Genomic DNA, 18,762 nt, shown 5'->3' on the forward strand with positions numbered 1-18,762 from the left:
AAGAGTTGGCTGACCATGCCCTAACGTAGTTTTCATCGCTGAGGAGCAGCCCCTGCCCTGCTGAGACCTGGGGGTAATATGCAATTGCTGAGCTCAGCTGCTTTGAGCAGCCCCTCCCTGAGGCCCGCACTGCTGCTGACCCGTGATATAGCAGTGTTTTTTTTTTTTTTGTTTTGTTTTGTTTTTAAAGAAAAAGGCACTGGGGATGGGGGAGGATTTAGAGCCTCCCTAGACTGAGGAACTCTCTGTACAGTGAGGAGAGCCAGGTGGCATCCAGCCAGTTCTGAGGCTACAGAAGTCCCTCCTGAAGGCTGCTGCTTCCTTAGCCAGTCTCTTCCACCCTCTAGGCCTTGGGACCTGGGTAGGGGGCTCCTGAGCTAAGTGACCACCAATCTGGTAAAAAGCCCTGGGATTACTTAGCTAACCCTCCATTGCCACTCAGGAGCCGGGTGTGGAGGGGCCTGGCCTGGGAAGAATGGCCATCTTTAGCTGGAGGGGCAGGCTGACCCTGTGCCTTTGGGCTGCCGGCAGAGCCTGGCAGATAGAGCCAGCGCCCAGGCCAAAGATGCCAAGCAGCCTGGGAGCAGATTAGAGGCAGGAGATAATGGCCTCAGGGGAAGGGGTAGGGCCTTTTAAAGTGAAGCTTTGCTAACACAGCTGCAGGCAATTTGTGTCTGCCTTGTGGGAAGAAATGTGGCTGCCGCTCCAAGGCCGGCCAGCCAGGCCTGGGCCTGCCCTCCCTCCTCTCTTGTCCTCATCTCAGTGACCTCATTAGGTCATTTCTCCAGGAAGAGAATTGAGAAGAAGGGGAACGGAAAGCCTTGTTTAAAAAAAAAAATAAAGAAAACTGAAACCCTCTCTCTGGTTTGAGATGGTGTAGAAAGATGTGTGTGTGTGAGAGGGGGGAAGGGAGGTAAAGAGAGAAAAGAGGGGGGAAAGAGAGAGAGAGAGAGGGAAAGAGGGAAAAAGACAAGAGGGAGAGAGAAGGGGGAGAGAAAGAGAAAGGGAAGGAGACAGGGAGGGAGAGACAGAGAAGAGGGGGAGAAAGGAAGAGAGAGACAGAGAGACACAGAGAGGGAGAGAATCAGTAGCCCAGATGAGAGTTTTATCACTCTTTGACTTGGAGTCTGTCTCTTTTAGAGAAGATGGTCTGACTTTCAGCAGCACTGCCTGAGAGACAGGTCTGGGCCTTTTACAAAACCCACAGCTGCCACTGGGTCAGGTTACAAAGAGGTGACAGCTATTAACTCTGCCTGGGGCAATGCCAGGGAGCACGATTTCCCCCTCCTTCTCCCTCCCCCCCAATCATTTTCCATGGTACTCCTGTCTGGCTAGCCATTCCAGGTTGATTCTTGTTAACTCTTAGCTCCTTGTCCTAGGAGGACACCTCAGTAAGACTGTTAAATGGTGGTTAGAATGAGGTTGGTTCAGGGTCCTTCAGACACACTAACCACACATGAAAGGGCTGAGTTGCTGCTCTCCGGGGCATGTCAACAGGACAAGTTCTTAGGTAAACTAGAAAATAAATGAAGCTGGCTTGGGCACCACCTGCCTTCTATCTGGCCATGTTCCCCTCTTTGCCTGCCTTCTTTGGGCAGAAGACTCCACTGGCCCACCCCCAGTTTGGTCCCATCTGTGAAGGCTTGGCAGTTGTTTTCATTAGGAGGCCTCCACAAAACACTGGTTTTTAACTTTTTGTGGGGGGGGGATGAGGAGTCGGGGGAAAGGAGGTGTTGTGGATTCTTTTGAGAGTCAATGGCAAGTGTGGGTGTACTTTCCAGGTAAATGTGTATATGTGTATATGAGCTGAGGCTGATCCACAGACTTCAACTTGGAGCCATTGCAGTCATTCTGCATGGCCGCTGCTTTCCCCCTTGCTCCTGATGCCCCCTTGAGGGGCAAGGCCCAGACTTTGTTTGGTTGCTGCTGCTTTTGTCAGAGAGCCCTAGCTCTACTTTGGCCCAGGGCAGACAGGGTGGGGCTGGCCCTAGCAGTGCCCTTCTGCTGACAAGTTTGTACCTTCTGTGGTCTCTGTCTGATCTGATAAGAGCAAGTTCCTGAGACTGTTATGTGTGGAGCAGCCCTTCCTGCGTCACTTGATGGTGACATGTCCAGTCCCCTCTTTACTTCCTCTGCCTTCTCTCACTGTTAGTGCATTCACTGTTACTTCTCAACTACTGGGCAGTGACTCCCCTGTGGCCACTTTGAGGTGGGTGAATATTTGCCCTCATTTGAATCAGCCCATCTGGCGGCCTTGCGCTCTGCAGCCACACTGCTTCCTGTGACTTCTCTGTTCTTCCCCTTGTCTAGAGGGCAGCAACAGCCTGGCATGGTCACCAGCAGGCAGTGGAGGCAGGGGTAGAGGAGGACCATACTTTATGGTGGGCAAGGTGCAGGAAGAGGCCAAAGCCATAGCTCCCTATTAGGTGAGAATCTCAGCCCTTCTTTCTGTGGGGTTGTACCCCACAACTGGTAGATAGACTTACATTTTCTCTCTTGCTGTTCTGCGAACTGTTATGAAGGGGAATACATTTGCCCTCTGGCTTTCCTCAGAGAAGGTGAAGATCTCTACCTTTAACACACAGACAGGGAAGGCAGAGCTAGAATGGATCTCATAAGCTCATCAATGAGCTGATTTGTCTTTATGTGATTATATAGACCTCCTGTTAAAAATCCGTAAGCAGAAACCAGAAGGAAAAAAAAAAGCAAAAGCTACACTCTCTTTGGAAGCTTTGGCTCCCCTAATAAGCACCTGGGTAGTATCCTCATGTCATAGGCTGGCTAATAAGCAGTGGTCATAGCAGACACTTTGTAATGCAAGCAGGGGGAATGGTAAGCCTGTGGCATACTCCCTAGTCTGTAGTAAGTGAGCTTGGAGAAAGGGTGATTCTCAAAGAAAGCCAGAGAAGCCCCCCAGTGCTCACCTTTTTCAGTGCCATTCTAAGTCTGGATAGGAAGGAAGCCATGAGGTGTGTGCTGAGGTCCAGGATGGCCAAGGCAGCTCTGTGACATTGAGGACATCACAATGAACAAGAGGATGTTGAAGGACAGAGCCAGGAGACGAGTCAGTGCAGATCAGCCTCTCAGACGCCAGCAGGGTAAAGGCAGCCACTGTGGGTCAGACTGGAGCCCAGGAAAGCCAGGTGGCACGGGGCCAGGACTGAGACTTTTATGGGTGTCAGCATCCTGTATGTTGCTTGTGAGTTGTGTAGACCTGGCTGAATTCCTGAACTTAGGCCATGTGGGCTTCTCTGCTTAAATGTTCATATTTTCCAGAAGGTCCTCTGGCCTCCATTTCATATCATTGTAAACAGTAAAAGACACCCATCTCCTTCATTAAGCAGGACACACTGTACTCTTCCTGTCTCTGGCCATTGATTCTCTGTGCTACCTTGGAACTCTGCTATTAAGATAGCCATCAGCAAATGTGGTCTCTCAATGTGCACCTACAGAACCAGTAGTCAAACACACACACACACACACATACACACACACACACACATACACACACACACACACACACACACACACACCAGTTGAGCTCTAGAATAATTGAAAGCATGCATTTTTACTTGGGACAGTTTGGCAATAACATCTCATTTATGATTGGCTGTAGTCTTCAGGCAGTCATCTTGTCACATGCATAAGAATCCTGGTGAACTAAGACAACTCCAGCTGCAAGTTATTTTCAAATGTTATGAAAATGTTTTGCATCCTTACTTGAAAAATGAGTGACACTGACTTAATGTTATGACATCTTAAGTATTTAGTTCAATATTTGTTCACAGAGTCTCATGGAATGTGATGCAGACATTTCATTAAATGTTTTCCAATGTTGAGTCTGCCATCTTTCCTTTGTATGGTGGGATCCAGGTACTTGTTTGAGCCCCTGTATGTTTTTGCTCATGGGCTCTCAGCAGGTTGCCTATAGTTCTGGGTGAGGTATTGCTGTAGTATTCATGTGTGCAGTGGGTTTTTAAAGGAAATGAGATGTCAAGAGCTATAAATAGTCCCTTCTTGAATAAACAGATTCTGTGCTTACTCTTCATGTGAACCCCAAGAGAACATGATATTATCATCCCTTATTTGACAGAACACTGAATAGAGGTCACACAGCAAAGACAAGTCTGTCTTAAAAGCTCAGGCTGTCCCACCTGCCTTTTTGTTCGTGTGTGTGTGTGTGTGTGTGTGTGTGTGTGGCAGTACTGGGGCTTGAACTCAGGACTTCATGCTTTTGCTTATTTTTTTTGTGCAAAGCTATTGTTCTACCACTTGAGCTACACCTCCACTTCCAGATTTTTGTTGGTTAATTGGAGATAAGCGTCTCCTGGATTTGTCTGCCCAGGCAGGCTAGGAGCCATGATCCTCAGATCTCTGCTTCCTGAGTGGGTAGGATTACCAGTGTGATCACCAGTGGCCAATCTTTATTTTGTATATGTGCTGTACTGGGATTCAAACCTTGTTTTTTTGTAGGTGTAAGCCACCTCAGTTCCTGTTTGAGTATTTGGGCAATATTAATTCTGACTAACAAAAGACTATAAGAAGGACTTCTGGACAGTAGGAAGGATTAGGAGTCAAAAACAAGAACCTAGAGAGCTCTATGGGTCAATCAGAATGACACTGTAGCAATTGTGAGCTGTGAAGAGACTCAAGACTTCTAATTTGCTGATTGTTAACAGCAGGATGCTCTGGCAGAGCCCCAAGGGGGGGTGGGGGTGGGGTAACAAGATGAAGCCTTGGCGGGAAGGAGGTTGAGGGAAACATCCATCCAGGGTAGAACAGTGACAGCAGGTGGCACGGTTCCATGGGAAGGCCCAGATTGAATCCTGCTCCAAAAAAGCCCAACCAGTGTCAAGGATAGTGGAATATGAGTTGTTTAAATATAAGCAATGTGGGCGCAGGGGTGCAGATAACTCAAGAATGAATATGCAAGCAGTAGGATTGCAAGAGCAACATGAAATAAAGCAGCAGGAAGTATGAAATACTGCTACCTGCCTATGCTTTTTTAAGTGTCTAAGTTGGCTCTGATTCCTGGTCCTTTGAGGTTTGAGGAAATTCATGGCTGGGTAGGAATCAAGATAACGGGTCAGTATATCTAATTAAATGTACCTTGGGCCTGTTGCTTACTCTTTCCAAGTGCTCTGATTGGAATCTGCAGTTGTAGCAGGACACCTTCTGTTTGGAGCAGTTAAGAGTGGGCAGTGCCATTGAGAGAGGAATGGATTAAATCCTGCTAGTGTGAATGGGACCCAGCCACATCTTATGAGCCAAAGAAAATCTTGGGGTGGGTACCAGTGGGAATAAGGGGATAAATGGGGATGAAGATGGTCAAAGTAGTTTATTACATGTATGAAAACAGATCAATAAAACATGTTGAAACACGTTTAGGAAGAGAACATAAGGTAAGGGAGAGTGATAGAGGTGTAAATGGGGTGACTTTGACCGGAATATGTGTCTACAGGTGTGGAAATGTCACAATGAAACCTTCATTGTATAATATGTTTAATGAAAAAAACTTTTCGTTTGTTTTTTGGCTGGTCCTAGAGCATGAACTCTAGGTTTTAGAGCTGTCCCTGAGCTTTGTGCTCAAAGCTAGCACACTACAACTTGAGCCATGGCTCCACTTCCAGCTTTTTGTGGGTAATTGGAGACAAGTCTCGAGGATTTTCCTGTCTGAGCTGGCTTTAGACCATGATCTTCAATGTAGAGAGCTGTGAGAGGCCGCACGTGGAAGATGGCACCGGCTTCCGCCCTCCGCCTTCCCGATGGCGAGTGCTCTCTGTGGTAAACAACTCCTTATATGGCTAAGGCAAAGAATCTGGCTTGCTTCCGCGCACCTGAACCTATTGGTGGATCCCACGTGGCGTATCAGGGTTGGCTACCCAGCGGGTACTTAAGGCTGTGGGAAATTCTCCCCGGGGTTGGGGTCAGAAGATTACTCAAAGGTCCTGAATAAACTGCAGAGAGAAGAGCTCGGTGTCGCGTCTTCCTTGCTGGTCGAGGCGGTCGTGACACTTCAGGTCTCAGCCTCCTGAGTAGCTAGGATTACAGGTGTGAGCCACCAACACATAGCTTAAAAATAAATTTTTTTTAAAAAATATTTTTAATAGTATAGGGGGCTGAGATCTCAGGATTGAGGTTCAAAGCCAGCATAGGCAGAAAAGTCCATGGGATTCTTATCTATAGAAATGAAAGTGTGGCTTAAGTGGTACAGCCTCAGCATTGAGCAAAAAGCCAAGCAAGGGTACTGAGGCACTGAGTTCAAGCCTCAGAATGGCATGCAAGTGTACACACCACACACACACACACAGAGTTTTTTACAAGGACAGAAATTAACACAGAAATCACATAATAGTTATCATTTCTTGGAGCTCATTTCAATAAGCATCATTTTATATGATCATATGCACATAGTTATTGAGCCCTTGTGATCCTCTCCTAAGCACACCTCCTTTGGTTTCTCTGTGTGAGTGTTTAGAGTTCTGTTTAACTTATGTCCATCCATTGTGTTTACTTGTAGATTTATAGGCACATTTGAATTACTACAAATGAGGAAAACCATGCTATGTTCCTTTGTGTCTGGCTTATTTCACTTAATATAATTTTTTCCAAGTCTTTTCCTTTCTTTATTATTCTTTCTGAAATGATGTTTATTGAAATGAACTCAAGAACTGGAAACGAGATTTTTAAAGTTATTTTACTTTTTTATGTTCTTTTTTCCCCTTTGTCACTGTTTTTGATTTCTGTACTTTTTGTCTTGTATATAACTTTATCTGTATTGGGGAGGACAAGGGGGAATATGGAAATGGTGGGACCAAGGATGAAGAAATGCAACATTGATATTTACTAGACACTATGTTGAAATTAACTATACAACTTATGGGGATGGGGGTTGGGAGGAGAAAAACTGGGAGAAAATGAAGGAAGAGGTGAGATTGTCCAAAAAGAAATGTACTCATTACCTGACTTATGTAACTGTAACCCCTTTCTATATCACCTTTACAATAAAAATAAGTTTAAAAATGTAAAAAATAAAAGGGGGGGAGGTCAGGCACTGGTGGCTCACGCCTGTTATCCTAGCTACTAAAGAGGCTGAGATCTGAGGATTACAGTTCAAAGCTAGCCCAGGCAGGAAATTTCATGAGACCCATCTCCAGTAAACCACCAGAAAACTGGAAGTGGCTCTGTGGCTCAAGTGGTAAAGCGCTAGCCTTGAGCTGAAGAACTGAGGGACAGCACCCAGGCCCAGAGTTCAAGCCTACCACTGACCAAAAAAAAAAAAAAAAAGTGAAAAAAAAAAAGATAGTAAAAGATAGTAGGTATCTCTTGTCAGAGAAGCACATACAGAAAGCATCCAAGAAATCTCTTAGTAAGTGCAGTGCTCTTTGTTTTTCTTTGAAAGGTCCACATGTTTGATAGGTTCTCTCTTATGTATGAAAAGTTGAACAACAAAATATTTTCCCTCACCCCTCTTTGTTTTTTAAATTTGGTGTAGGTGAGCATAGCAACCCCAAAGCAGAAACCAAAAACTCCATTTTGCTTTGGTAAGTACTGAGCTGGGGATGGCCTTTCTACTCTTGTAGCAACTTCCTCTTTTGTGTGTGTGTGTGTGTGTGTGTGTGTGTGTGTGTGGAGACTGCCATGTGATTACATGTGCATATGAGTGGTTTAAGTCACAGTAGGTTCCTGGGTGTCAAGTGACCTGATCTCCTGGGGATTGCTGCAGAGATTGATGAGAGCCACAAGGTGCCATTGCTTCAGAACATACCTGGGGCTGGGACTTGGCTCAAGCAGTAGAGCACCACCCTAGCAAGTTTGAGTCTCAGAGTTCAAGTACCAGTAGTATCACCAAAAAAGGAAAAAGAAAAAAAAGGAAAGTTTCTGGGAACCCCTACTTTTGTGCTGAATCATGGTGTGCTCAGGAAAGGTGAACACTAGAGAGAAGGAAGAGGCAGGACCAGGAAGTAGATAACAGGAAGGAAGGAGTATTCTCTTAGGGTCCTAGTATCACCAAATGAGTAATAGTGCCAGGGTGATGTTTGAAGCAAAGCCATCCAGTGACTGCTTCGAGCCATTGAACTGTTGGTGAATTCAGTGACTCAGTCACCCAGTTGTTATTTGGCCCCATACGTTTCTCCAGAGCTGTGTATGGTGCTGGCAGGTGTGTCTGGGTGTCCAGGGTGGCTCCAACTGTAAGCATGAGGAAAGACATTCCCTGCTCTGTCACTTGTCCTCAGTGCTGGGGCATAGTGGGTTTTCAGTAAATACTTTTTGAATGAATAAGTGAATAATGAATTCTGTTTCTGTAGTTCAGGTCCCCAGAATTGTCCTTGCCCCCTAACTTCAAATTTATTATTTTCCTGTTGCTCTCAAATATTGAAAATGACTCTTAGAATTTTGTTGTCAGGGCTGGGAAGGTGGCTCAGTGGTAGAGCGCTTGCCTTGCATGCATGAGGCCCTGGGTTCTATTCCTCAGCACCACATAAGCAGAAAAAGCCGGAAGTGGCGATGTGGCTCAAGTGGTAGAGCGCTAGCCTTGAGCTGAAGAGCTGAGGGACAGCGCCCAGGCCCAGAGTTCAGGCTCCACGACCGACAAACAACAACAACAACAACAACAAGAATTTTGTTGTCAGCAGATCTGAAAGAAAACAATATTAATAATAAACCCAGAACTAAACTGTTGACTAGTAGAATGCTCAAAGGAAAGAATGGGTTGAAAATGAGATCAGAGTCAGATCTGATCTCCGGCATTGTTGCATTTCTCAGAAATAGACAAGGCTTCTCATCCAGTTGTGCCAGTAGAAACAGAGCACTGGGTCCAAAATGATATCCATTTCATCGTGACTGAATTTATTAGCACCATGATCATGCAGTTCATGAAGTGTCATCTTAATGGCAGGCCAGCAGCCTCACCTCTACAGAGCAGCAGCATGTTAGACTGTTTATATCCTGTCATTCTTGTGGTCTGTGAAAATGATCCCTACTTTTAGAGATGCCAGAAAGAGCGGGCCGTGGAGACCTGCTGCTTCCTAAATATGAAAGGGACTTACCGGCACGAGGAATCTCTGCTTGGTCTGCTGCTGTGTTTTGTTAGTCCTTTCCCTCAGACACAGCTTTGTGGTCTTACTGTGTTGTGCTGCCTGTGTTTTGACCTTGGAATTTCTCCTACCTTCCCTTTGTCTTTTACAGTTATAAATGCCCTGTCTCAGAGATACTTTCTTCAAGCCAATGACCAGAAAGATCTGAAGGATTGGGTTGAAGCTCTGAACCAAGCCAGCAAGATCACTGTACGTATGGTCTTTTCTCTTTTCTTTGTTCTTTTTGTGCCAGCACTGGGGCTTGAACTCAGGGTCTTGCACACTCTTTTGGCTCAAGGCTGGCACTCTACCGCTTGAGCCACAACTCTACTTCCTCTTCTCCTTTTTGGTAGCAAAAGCATCCCTTCCCTGTGGACCCTGCATGGGCTGGGGGATAGTGAGATGGCAGTCAGCATTTTTCCAGAAGCCTCATCCAGACCCAGCTCCTCTTTGTCCTTTAGTTAACCACAATTTACCCAAGAATTTGAGGCTGAATCAAGTTCAAAGGGAAGTTTGGGGAGCATCCCCTTTCCATTTCCTGGGTGGGCTCCTGGTCAGTCATGGTCTGGCTGGTTCTGGAGTGCTGACTGAGACTGGAAAATGGATTGCTGACTAGGAAAAGTAGTGGAAGGGGAAAAGCATATGAGAGAGGAAGTTAGAACTTTTTTCCTGCTTGTGGATGGACTCCTCTTAATCTGTTCTATAAAAGCCTTCTATTTAAAAGCTTCAATAATTATTAAATCAGTTCATGGACTGTTTTTGAGCCCTCTCATTTTCCTTAGCTTGGCTAATGAGCAATTATTTTCCTCTTCCTTTAGAAATATAGAAAGAGCCAGGCACCAGTGGTTCAAGCCAGTAATCCCAGCTACTCAGTAATCTGAGATCTAAGGATAGTGGTTTGAAGCAGTCAGAGCCAGAAGGGGCACTGTGGCTCAAGTTCTAGTTAGAGCACTAGCCTTGAGCACAAAAGCTTAGGGACAGCGCCTAGGCCCAGAGTTCAAGCCCTGGGACTAGCAAAAAATAAATAAATAAAACACAGAAACCCTTCCTTATGTAATTGGGTAGACGTAGGACTGTGATGCACATGATAAACTGTGCATATTTATTTTATTTTTAATTGTACAAAGGAGCCTTGTTATTTCATTATATGCATGTTTCATTATTTGCATGTATTTCTGTACATACATAATGATATAATGTACTTGCATCAAATTTACCACCTCTATTACTCATTCTTATCTCCTTTCTCGTCCCTTTCCAAACAATTTCAATGCATTTTATTATTCTACCTTCATACGTGTGTGTGAAGTGCTTTGATGACATTCACCCCCTTGGTCCTCTCACCCTTCACAGCGCCCTTCCCTATTTACACCTCTCATTCTTTTTTCATGTCTAGAGTTCATATTTGAGAGAAAATACTTTTCTCAGTCTTAGATTATTTAATTTATGGTGATTTTCAGGGCTGGGAATGTGGCTTAGTGGTAGAGTGCTTGTCTGGCATTCATGAAGCCCTGAGTTAGATTCCTTAGGACCACATAAGCAGAAAAAGCCGGAAATGGTGTGGCTCAAGTGGTAGAGTGCTAGCCTTGAGCAATAGAAGTTCAGGACAGGGTTCAGGCCTTGAGTTCAAGCCCCAGATTTCTTACTCTTTATTTTCCTTCAGATAACAAATATAATTATGTTCTCCTTTATGGTCAAATAATACTCCAGTGTGTGTGTGTGTGTGTGTGTGTGTGTGTGTGTGTGTGTGTGTGTGTGTGTGTTTGTGTGTGTGTGTGTGTGTGTGTGTGTGTGTGTGTGTGTCACATTTTCTTTATCCGCTCATTGGTTGATGGACACCTAAGCAGATTCCGTAGCTTGGTGAGAAGAGTGTGCAGAAGAGTGTGGGTATAGTTGCATATTTATTTTAAGATACAATATATGCAATGTAAGGCATCTGGCACTTTGGGGTACATGGAGATAAAAGGGAAAACAGAAAATATAGTGAGCAAATCCCCATGGCTGCATGTGTTGTTTCAATCACCCTTCATAGCACCCCTGTGGGGCTGGTTGTCTTACTGCCATTTCTCAGATGACAAACATGGCGGCTAGCGATTTAATTAGGGCAAGAGGACAGTAACTAGTAAGAGTTTGATTCTAATCCAGTTCCCATGCCTTCAAGACTCAAGAAATTATATGTGATGAAAATATTAATAATAAGCAACAAGTGCTTGCTTTAGCAACACATATTAAAATTGGAATGATGCAGAGATTAGCATGGCCCCTGCTCAAGGAGGACACGCAAATTCATGAAGTGCTAAAACAAATGTAAAACAGCAACAACAACAATTGTAAAATATGTTTAATTATCCAGCACTTTAGTATATAGCTTTATTTGAGCCTCCTAAAAATCATATGTAAGAAGAGTAAGTATTATTACCTCCATTTGCAAGTGAGAAAATGGAAATGTCTGGGGTTAAAGGTTATGGAGCCAGTTGGGTTTAAGTTTTGGTGCACAAATTGCTGTTCACTTTATGCTGCCGCTGGGTCCCTGTGACTGAACATTGTTTGTTGTGGTACTTAGAGCTGAGTCCTCTCAGAATGCAATATTTCTTTGTATTTTTTTTTTGTGCTAGTACTGCGGCTTGAACCCAAGGCCTACGTGCTGTCCCTTACCTTTTTCACTCAAGACTAGAACTCTACCACTTGAACCATAGCTCTGGCTTTTTGGTGCTTAATTGGAGATAAAAGTCTCGTGGACTTTCCTGTCTGAGCTAGCTTTGAACCTCGATCTTCAGATCTTAGCCTCCTGAGTAGCTAGGACTATAGGCATGAACCATTCCTTAGTGCCCCGCTCAAATGTTAATATTTCTTTGTGAGTTTTCTAGAGCCAGCTTAAACCAATGGAAATGTATTTTCTCACAACTCTGAAGGCTAGTCTGATGTCAGGGATCAGTATGGCTTTCTTTCTTCCCAAGGACCCTCTCAGAGAGGGTTCTTCCTTGCCTCCACTAACTTTTGGTGTCTTCCAGCATCCAACTTTTCAACTTGTAGCTGCATCACTCCATGCCTGCCTCTTCCTGCATCTACAATTCTGCCCTGTGTGACTGTGTTCTGTCATCCTCACACATTCTTAGAAGGACAATGGTCGTTGGATGTAGGGTTTATCCTAAAACAGTCTGACCTTAATTTAATTACAAACAAGACCACACTTTGAGCTTAGGGGTGGACAGTTTTGTTTAACTCACTACCTCTGTGTGTGTGTGTGTGTGTGTGCCGGGCTTGAACTCAGGGCTTGCATGCTGTCCCTCAGCTTATTCACCTGAGGCTGGCACTCTACTATTGGAGCCACCGTCCTCTTTCAGTTTTTTGTTGGTTAATTGGAGATAAGAGTCTCACACATTTTCCTGCTCAAGCTGGCTTCGAAGTAAGATCTTCAGATCTCAACCCCCTGAGTTTAGGATTACAGGCATGAGCCATTGCTCCTGGCAGGGGTTAAGCTTTTAGTTAGATCTCTGGATAGGAAGAACCAAAAGTGTACTTCTTCAAGCTATGTAGACTATTTGTGTCTGAGGCTGTTTTGTACAGCCTGTCTCCGCAGCTAAAGAAATAGAACAGCTTTGAAAGATCTACGTAAATTGACAGAAGCCAAGCAACATACAGGGACATACAGCAGTGACAACCACTGGCCTCTGTATGTGCTGACAGGATTCTGAGAGGAAGCAAAGCTAGGCTCCTGTGAGTTCTTTTCTGGTGACTGGAAACTCCTAAAGACTACTTCCCTCTTCCCTGCTGGGTTCCAGGAATTCATTTGGGTAATTTCGGGGGAAATTTTACCATTCTCTTGTGATGATTTCACTGCCCACCCAGAAGAAAATCAGCATTCCCCAAAATTAGGTCTTGCACAAATCCAACATAGAAAATTAACAAAAAAGGGGGTGGCTCGATAGGTTAGTAAGGGAAGAATCAGGAGGTCTGTGGCAAATTCTCGATTTAATGGTTTGAGTTTACCTTATCTATAAGATGGAGAATACCAGGCTGGGAAGGTGGTTCAGTGGTAGAGCGCTTGCCTTGCATGCATGAGTCCCTGGGTTCGATTCCTCAGTACCACATAAGCAATAAGCCGGAAGTGGTGCTATGGCTCAAGTGGTAGAGCACTAGCCTTGAGCTGAAGAGTTGAAGGACAGCGCCCAGGCCCAGAGTTCAGGCTCACGATCGGACCCCTCCCCCCCCCCCCATAAAAAGATGGAGAATACCATGCCTACTTAATGAAGTGACTTGAAGGTTAGAGGTAATGAGGTACCTGGCACTGGATAGGGGCCCAAAGAATGGTAAGAGCTGCATTCTTCAGACTATCAGGAGGAATCAAGAGGGTGGTTTGCAGAAGTGGTGGCAGAGGGCATCTCCTCCCACACAACCCTCCACACAGCACACATATACACATAACACACAAACATACACACATCGAATACATAAGTCCTAAGGAGGAAGGGTCATATTTCCTTTCTGAGGGCCTAAGGTAAGTCACAGGATCCTTCATACTTTGCACACAGGGGACACTAAATGGTGTAAGCTTTATTCCCTGTTGATGGCAGAGTTCTTTTATGTGGGTGGTGGAGGGTGGAAAAGAATGTAGAGAGATAGGTCCTGCTCTGTAGTTTAGGCTGGCCTAGAACTCTTGACCCACCTGCCTCAGCCTCTTGATATTAATAGCTCTCAGCTCTTGAAAGGGTCTGTCTGAGTCCTGGGACTTCAGCCTTTCTGATGTGACCTATGGTTCATTTCTTCAGACATTGGAAAAAGAAAGTGTGCTCTTTTGAACTGGCTGGGAGTTAGTCTAATCTGCTCAGTTATTAATCATGGCTTTAGGCAAATGACTGACAAACTGTTGGGCCTCTTTTTTCTTTGAAGAAAAAAAAGCAAGATTTCACCAGTTTCAGGCTTTAATATAAATGAAGGGGCAAGGGTGAAGAATTTGGCAATAGATATGAGGGTAATAGAACAATGATGGAGACTGTGGCAAACTGAAGGCTGAATTTTCCATGTAATGAGGGGACTGCTGCTTAGCTAAAAAACGTAAATGTTACTTGAAGAGCACATTACATAGGACAAGTTATTTGTCTGTGGGCTACCAGCTGGAGACCTCTGGCCTGTGGTTTTCAACTGATTATAAAAATTCTCTATTGCTTAGCTGTAGAACTGCCAACATGGGGACACAGGTAGCTCGTTCTTCAAACAGATAGGGCTTTTCTGGAAACAGTAGTACCACTTGTGAAATGTTAATTAAAATAATTTGCAATACATAAGATGTTTTATTTTTATGCCAGTACTGGGGCTTGAACTCAGGGCCTACGTGCTATCTCTTCACTTTTTTTTTTTTTTTTTTTTTGGTCGTGGGGCTTGGACTCTAGGCCTGGGCACTGTCCCTCAGCTCTTCAGCTCAAGATTAGCACTCTACCACTTGAGCCACAGTGCCACTTCCAGCTTTTTCTACTTATGTGGTGCTGAGGAATTGAACCCAGGGCCTCATGAATGCAAGGCAAGTACTCTTACCACTGAGCCACCTTCCCAACCCCTATCCCTTCACTTTTTTTGCTCAAGACTAGCAAAGTGGAGCCACAGCTCCACTCTGGCTCTTTGTGGTTAACTGGAGATAAGAGTCTCATGGACGGGGCTGGGAAGTTGGCTCAGTGGTAGAGCACTTGCCTTGCATGCCTGAGGCCCTGGGTTTGATTCCTCAGCACCACATAAGCAAAAAGAAAAAAGCCGGAAGTGGCGCTGTGGCTCAAATGGTAGAGCTCTAGCCTTGAGCTGAAGAGCTGAGGGACAGCGCTCAGGCCCAGAGTTCAGGCCCCACAACGGGACCCAAAAAAAAAAAGAGTCTCATGGACTTTTCTGCCTGGGCTGTCTTCAAGCTATGATCCTTAGATCTCAGCCTCATGAGTAGCTAGGATTATAGGTGGGCTGGCTACACAGATATTCTTTTGTTTCTAGAGTGTTTAAAGGTCTGTGTACTATCATTTGATAACCACAGCTCTTACAACATAAATGTGTTCCCTTTTCCATTTTACACTTGAGGTGTGATCATTTGAAATGTCTCCATTGACCAGTGTGTTGAAGTCTTCTTTTTTCCTGGTTTTTTTTTTTTTTTTTGTGAAAATACTGTACAGAGGGGTTTCAATTACATGGGCAAGATAATGAGTACATTTCTTATCATGCATTGTAGCCTGCTCCTTTGTTTCCCCTTCCCATCCCATTCTCCCTGCCCCCTCCCCTGTGTTGAAGTCTTAATCCTAGTCTGTGGCACACTTGGGAGGTGGTGGCATCATTAGGAGCTGGGGCCTATGGGTGGATTAATTAGGTCATTGTAAGGGATATTGAGATCCTGGCCCCTTCTTGTCTGACTTTTCTTTCACTCAGCCTCCATGAGATTCCTCTGCCACTTCTCACTATAGGCTTAAAGCAACAGACTCAAGTGACTATATTCTGGAACTTCTGAAACCCTAAGCCAAAATCAATTTTTTTTATTTATTAACTTAGGGCATTATTATTATTAAGGCATGCTTTACCTGTACCATACGAATTCTGTTTATTTGTGGTGCTGGGGATGTAACCCAGGCGTCCCACCTGCTGGGCAAGCATCCCAGCGCTGAGCTGCAACCCAGGTCTCCTATAGGCATTTTGGCCCATTTCACCTGCCCAGCAGGTTCTTTCCCAGCTTTACATTCCCAGTTTCTTTTCACTGTCCATTTCTGGGACTTACCCTGTGGACCTCTGCCTTAGTTCCTACCTATTCTCTTGTGACACTCACCACCATCTTTAATATTCTGATTGTTTTGTTAGGCTTTTTATTATGAGTCTTAGCTATTAGCACGTTAGCACTGTGAGACAGGACTCATGTCTGTTTTGTTTGATATTAATCTCTGGTTTCCATCCAATGACATGCTGGCTTATAGTTGATAGAGAGTAAATCGTGTGTGTGTGTGTGTGTGTGTGTGTGTGTGTGTGTGTGTGTGTGTGTGTGTGTGTTGTTGTTGTTGTTGTTTTTGTTGTTGTCTGAATGGTTATTGACTGAGTTCCTTAGATTCAGATATAGATTCAGGGAAGGGCTTGGGGAAGAGACGAGTCTTCCTGTAAGTTGATACATTAGTTTTCTTTGCTACTTCCATCCTGCTTGAGACTCTGCTTTTCCAGAGCCTTCTATTCACTACTGACCGTGCTGTCATTCTTCCCAGGTACCCAAAGCTGGGACCCTACCCTTGACTACAGAAGTTTTCAAAAGTATAGCAGCTCCTCCCACCCTAGAGAAGAAGCCACAGGTGGCCTACAAGACAGAGATCATCGGAGGGGTGGTGGTCCACACCCCCATCAGCCAGGTGCTGGGCCTAGTGGGGTTGCTTGAGGTGGGGAAATAGTGAGGGCATGGAAGTGGCTGTGGTTTGCCAGTGCTAGTACAGTGGGTAGATGGGGAGCTGGTGCCTCAGAGGCCATTGTGTGTGTCGGGGTGGAGGGGTAAAGGGGGGAATGGCAGTGCAGAGGTTGAGGCCAGTGTGTCTTTAGGCTGTGTGGTCCCTATGTTTCTTTCTTCCTAGGAGTCAGAGCACTGGCATCTCACGCCCTCAATCTTAGTTACTGAGGAGGCTAACATTGGAGGATCAAAGTTCAAAGCCAGCCTGGGCAGGAAAGTCCATAAGACTCTTAGCTCCCACTAACCAGCAAAAAGCCAAAGGTAGAGCTGTGACTCAAGTGGTAGAGCACAAGCCTTGAGTCAAAAAAGCCAAGGGTTAGTGCCCAGGCCATGAGTTCAAGCCTTAGTACCAACACACAAACAAAGCAAAATAAAACAAATAACAACAACAACAAAATCTGTGGGGAATGGACTGATGTAGGAAGTGTGTCTAGAAAAAAGTCTCCTGCCTTCCCCTAGACCATCTTCTGACCTGCATTCTCTTTCTACCCAAACCCCAGAATCTATCACTGTGAAAATACCAAGTAGAGTGCCTGACCCAGACAAAGTCAATGTTTATTTCTTATTTTGACTGACATACTATCCACGAGGCCAGAGGTCCAATGCAGCTGGAGCTGAGGCTGAATGGAGGGTGGAAGGAGGTACTAACTCTCATGCTTTCCCTTGTAGAATGGCGGAGACGGGCAGGAGGGATATGAGCCAGGGTCCCATGCTATCCTTCGAAGGTCTCAGAGTTACATCCCCACATCAAGCTGCCGAGCTTCTACGGGGCCTCCCCTCATTAAGAGTGGCTACTGTGTGAAGCAAGGGAATGTGGTAAGTGGGCTATGGGCTGGAGCCAGTGGGCCTGGATGTCGCAGAGGGGAGGGAGAGAGGAGGAGCTACGGTCCTCTGTGTTCACAGAGATTGGGTCGCCACCTGTCAAGGTATTAATCCTCATATGTTGCCTCCGCTGATCATAGGAGCTGGGCATCCATGGGGCCAGGTCCTGGGGCTTAGTCTCAGTGCAGCTTCTGTAAGGCTGGGCCTTTCCCTAATGCCTTGCTCTTCACTTTTCATTTCAGCGAAAGAGCTGGAAACGTCGCTTTTTTGCACTGGATGACTTCACCATCTGTTACTTCAAGTGTGAGCAGGTGGGTGGAGGCTTCGAGGATCTTCTGAGAGGTCATAGAGGCCAGGAGAGGCCTGGACACATCTACAGGATAGTGCAGATGAATAAAGATGTAGTATGTTGTCTTCCTCTCTCTCTCTCCCTCCCTCTCTCCCACCTTCTCTCTCTCCTTCCCTCCCACATGAAATTCTTTACAAGGACAGTAATGAGACCTTAGTGCAGTGATTGGCTTTATGGTCAGGGCCACAGAAACACCTTAGAGTTAGTTTTTCTTAATGATTTATTTTGAGACCAGGTTGTTTGGCAACCTGGGTTCTGCCAGGTATTTGTGAGAGAGGGGCACGGTCAGCTGCTCAGATCATTGGATGAGATGACATATTCACCTTTCTATTTTGCTTTTTCTCAATAGGACCGAGAACCTCTGCGCACTATATTTCTCAAGGATGTTCTCAAGACCCACGAGTGTCTGGTTAAGTCTGGGTAATTATCTCTTCCTGTTCTTTGCTGATCAAGCCTCCATTTGTCCTCTGAAAGCTTCTATTTACTACCCTTCTGAGGTAGGTCAAGGGCCTCATCACCTTCATAGAGAAGGTGATGGGAGTCTGGTGTCTGTGGCAGACTGCTGACAAGCGCTAAGAACCCATTGAAACCCCTTCTGATTTACGAGGACATTCTTGAGGAGAAAAGAAAGAATGTAGTAACAAAGACTAGAGCTTGGATGTCTCAGTGCTATCATCACTGGACAGGAAGAAGAACTATTTTTAACGTGTTCCTTTATCCACCAGGAAGTGGTTACCCTCCAAGTTCCATGGTGTATGGGACAAGCTTGGCTCTTGGCAGGCTAAAAGACAGATGCTCTTAGAATTGAACCTGAGACCCCCAAGGGCAGCTGGGCATGTATAGGTGCTCTATAGCTGTTGGTCTTCCCTTCCCTTCCCTTTCCTTCCCCTTCCCTCTCTTCCCTTCCCCTTCCCTCTCTTCCCTTCCCCTTCCCTCTCTTCCTCCCCCTTTTTTTGAGACAGAATCTCACTGTGTAGCCCAGGCTGGCCCCAAACTTACATAATCTTCCTGCTTTAGCCTTCTATGCTTGGGATTATAGACACGTACCACCACACCCAGATTGTAAT

The 18,762-nt window shown here is 45.3% G+C and overlaps 1 protein-coding gene and 1 pseudogene across 2 annotated transcripts in view; both read left to right on the forward strand.

Annotated features, from left to right (window-relative positions):
• Plekha2 (pleckstrin homology domain containing A2) overlaps positions 1 to 18,762 on the forward strand; it is a 61,581-nt gene that overhangs the window by 31,729 nt on the left and 11,090 nt on the right. For both annotated transcript variants that reach the window (XM_042679422.1, XM_042679423.1), the window contains 6 exons: positions 7,496 to 7,544; positions 9,190 to 9,287; positions 16,292 to 16,432; positions 17,194 to 17,340; positions 17,589 to 17,657; positions 18,045 to 18,115. In XM_042679422.1, the coding sequence (XP_042535356.1) occupies positions 7,496 to 7,544; positions 9,190 to 9,287; positions 16,292 to 16,432; positions 17,194 to 17,340; positions 17,589 to 17,657; positions 18,045 to 18,115 (575 nt within the window). The remainder of the gene's footprint in view (positions 1 to 7,495; positions 7,545 to 9,189; positions 9,288 to 16,291; positions 16,433 to 17,193; positions 17,341 to 17,588; positions 17,658 to 18,044; positions 18,116 to 18,762) is intronic.
• On the forward strand, positions 11,287 to 11,385 carry LOC122107695 (annotated as a pseudogene).

This window comes from Dipodomys spectabilis, unplaced genomic scaffold (assembly GCF_019054845.1).
Source record: "Dipodomys spectabilis isolate Male_0828 unplaced genomic scaffold, ASM1905484v1 ptg000052l, whole genome shotgun sequence".
Classification (NCBI taxonomy): Eukaryota; Metazoa; Chordata; class Mammalia; order Rodentia; family Heteromyidae; genus Dipodomys; species Dipodomys spectabilis.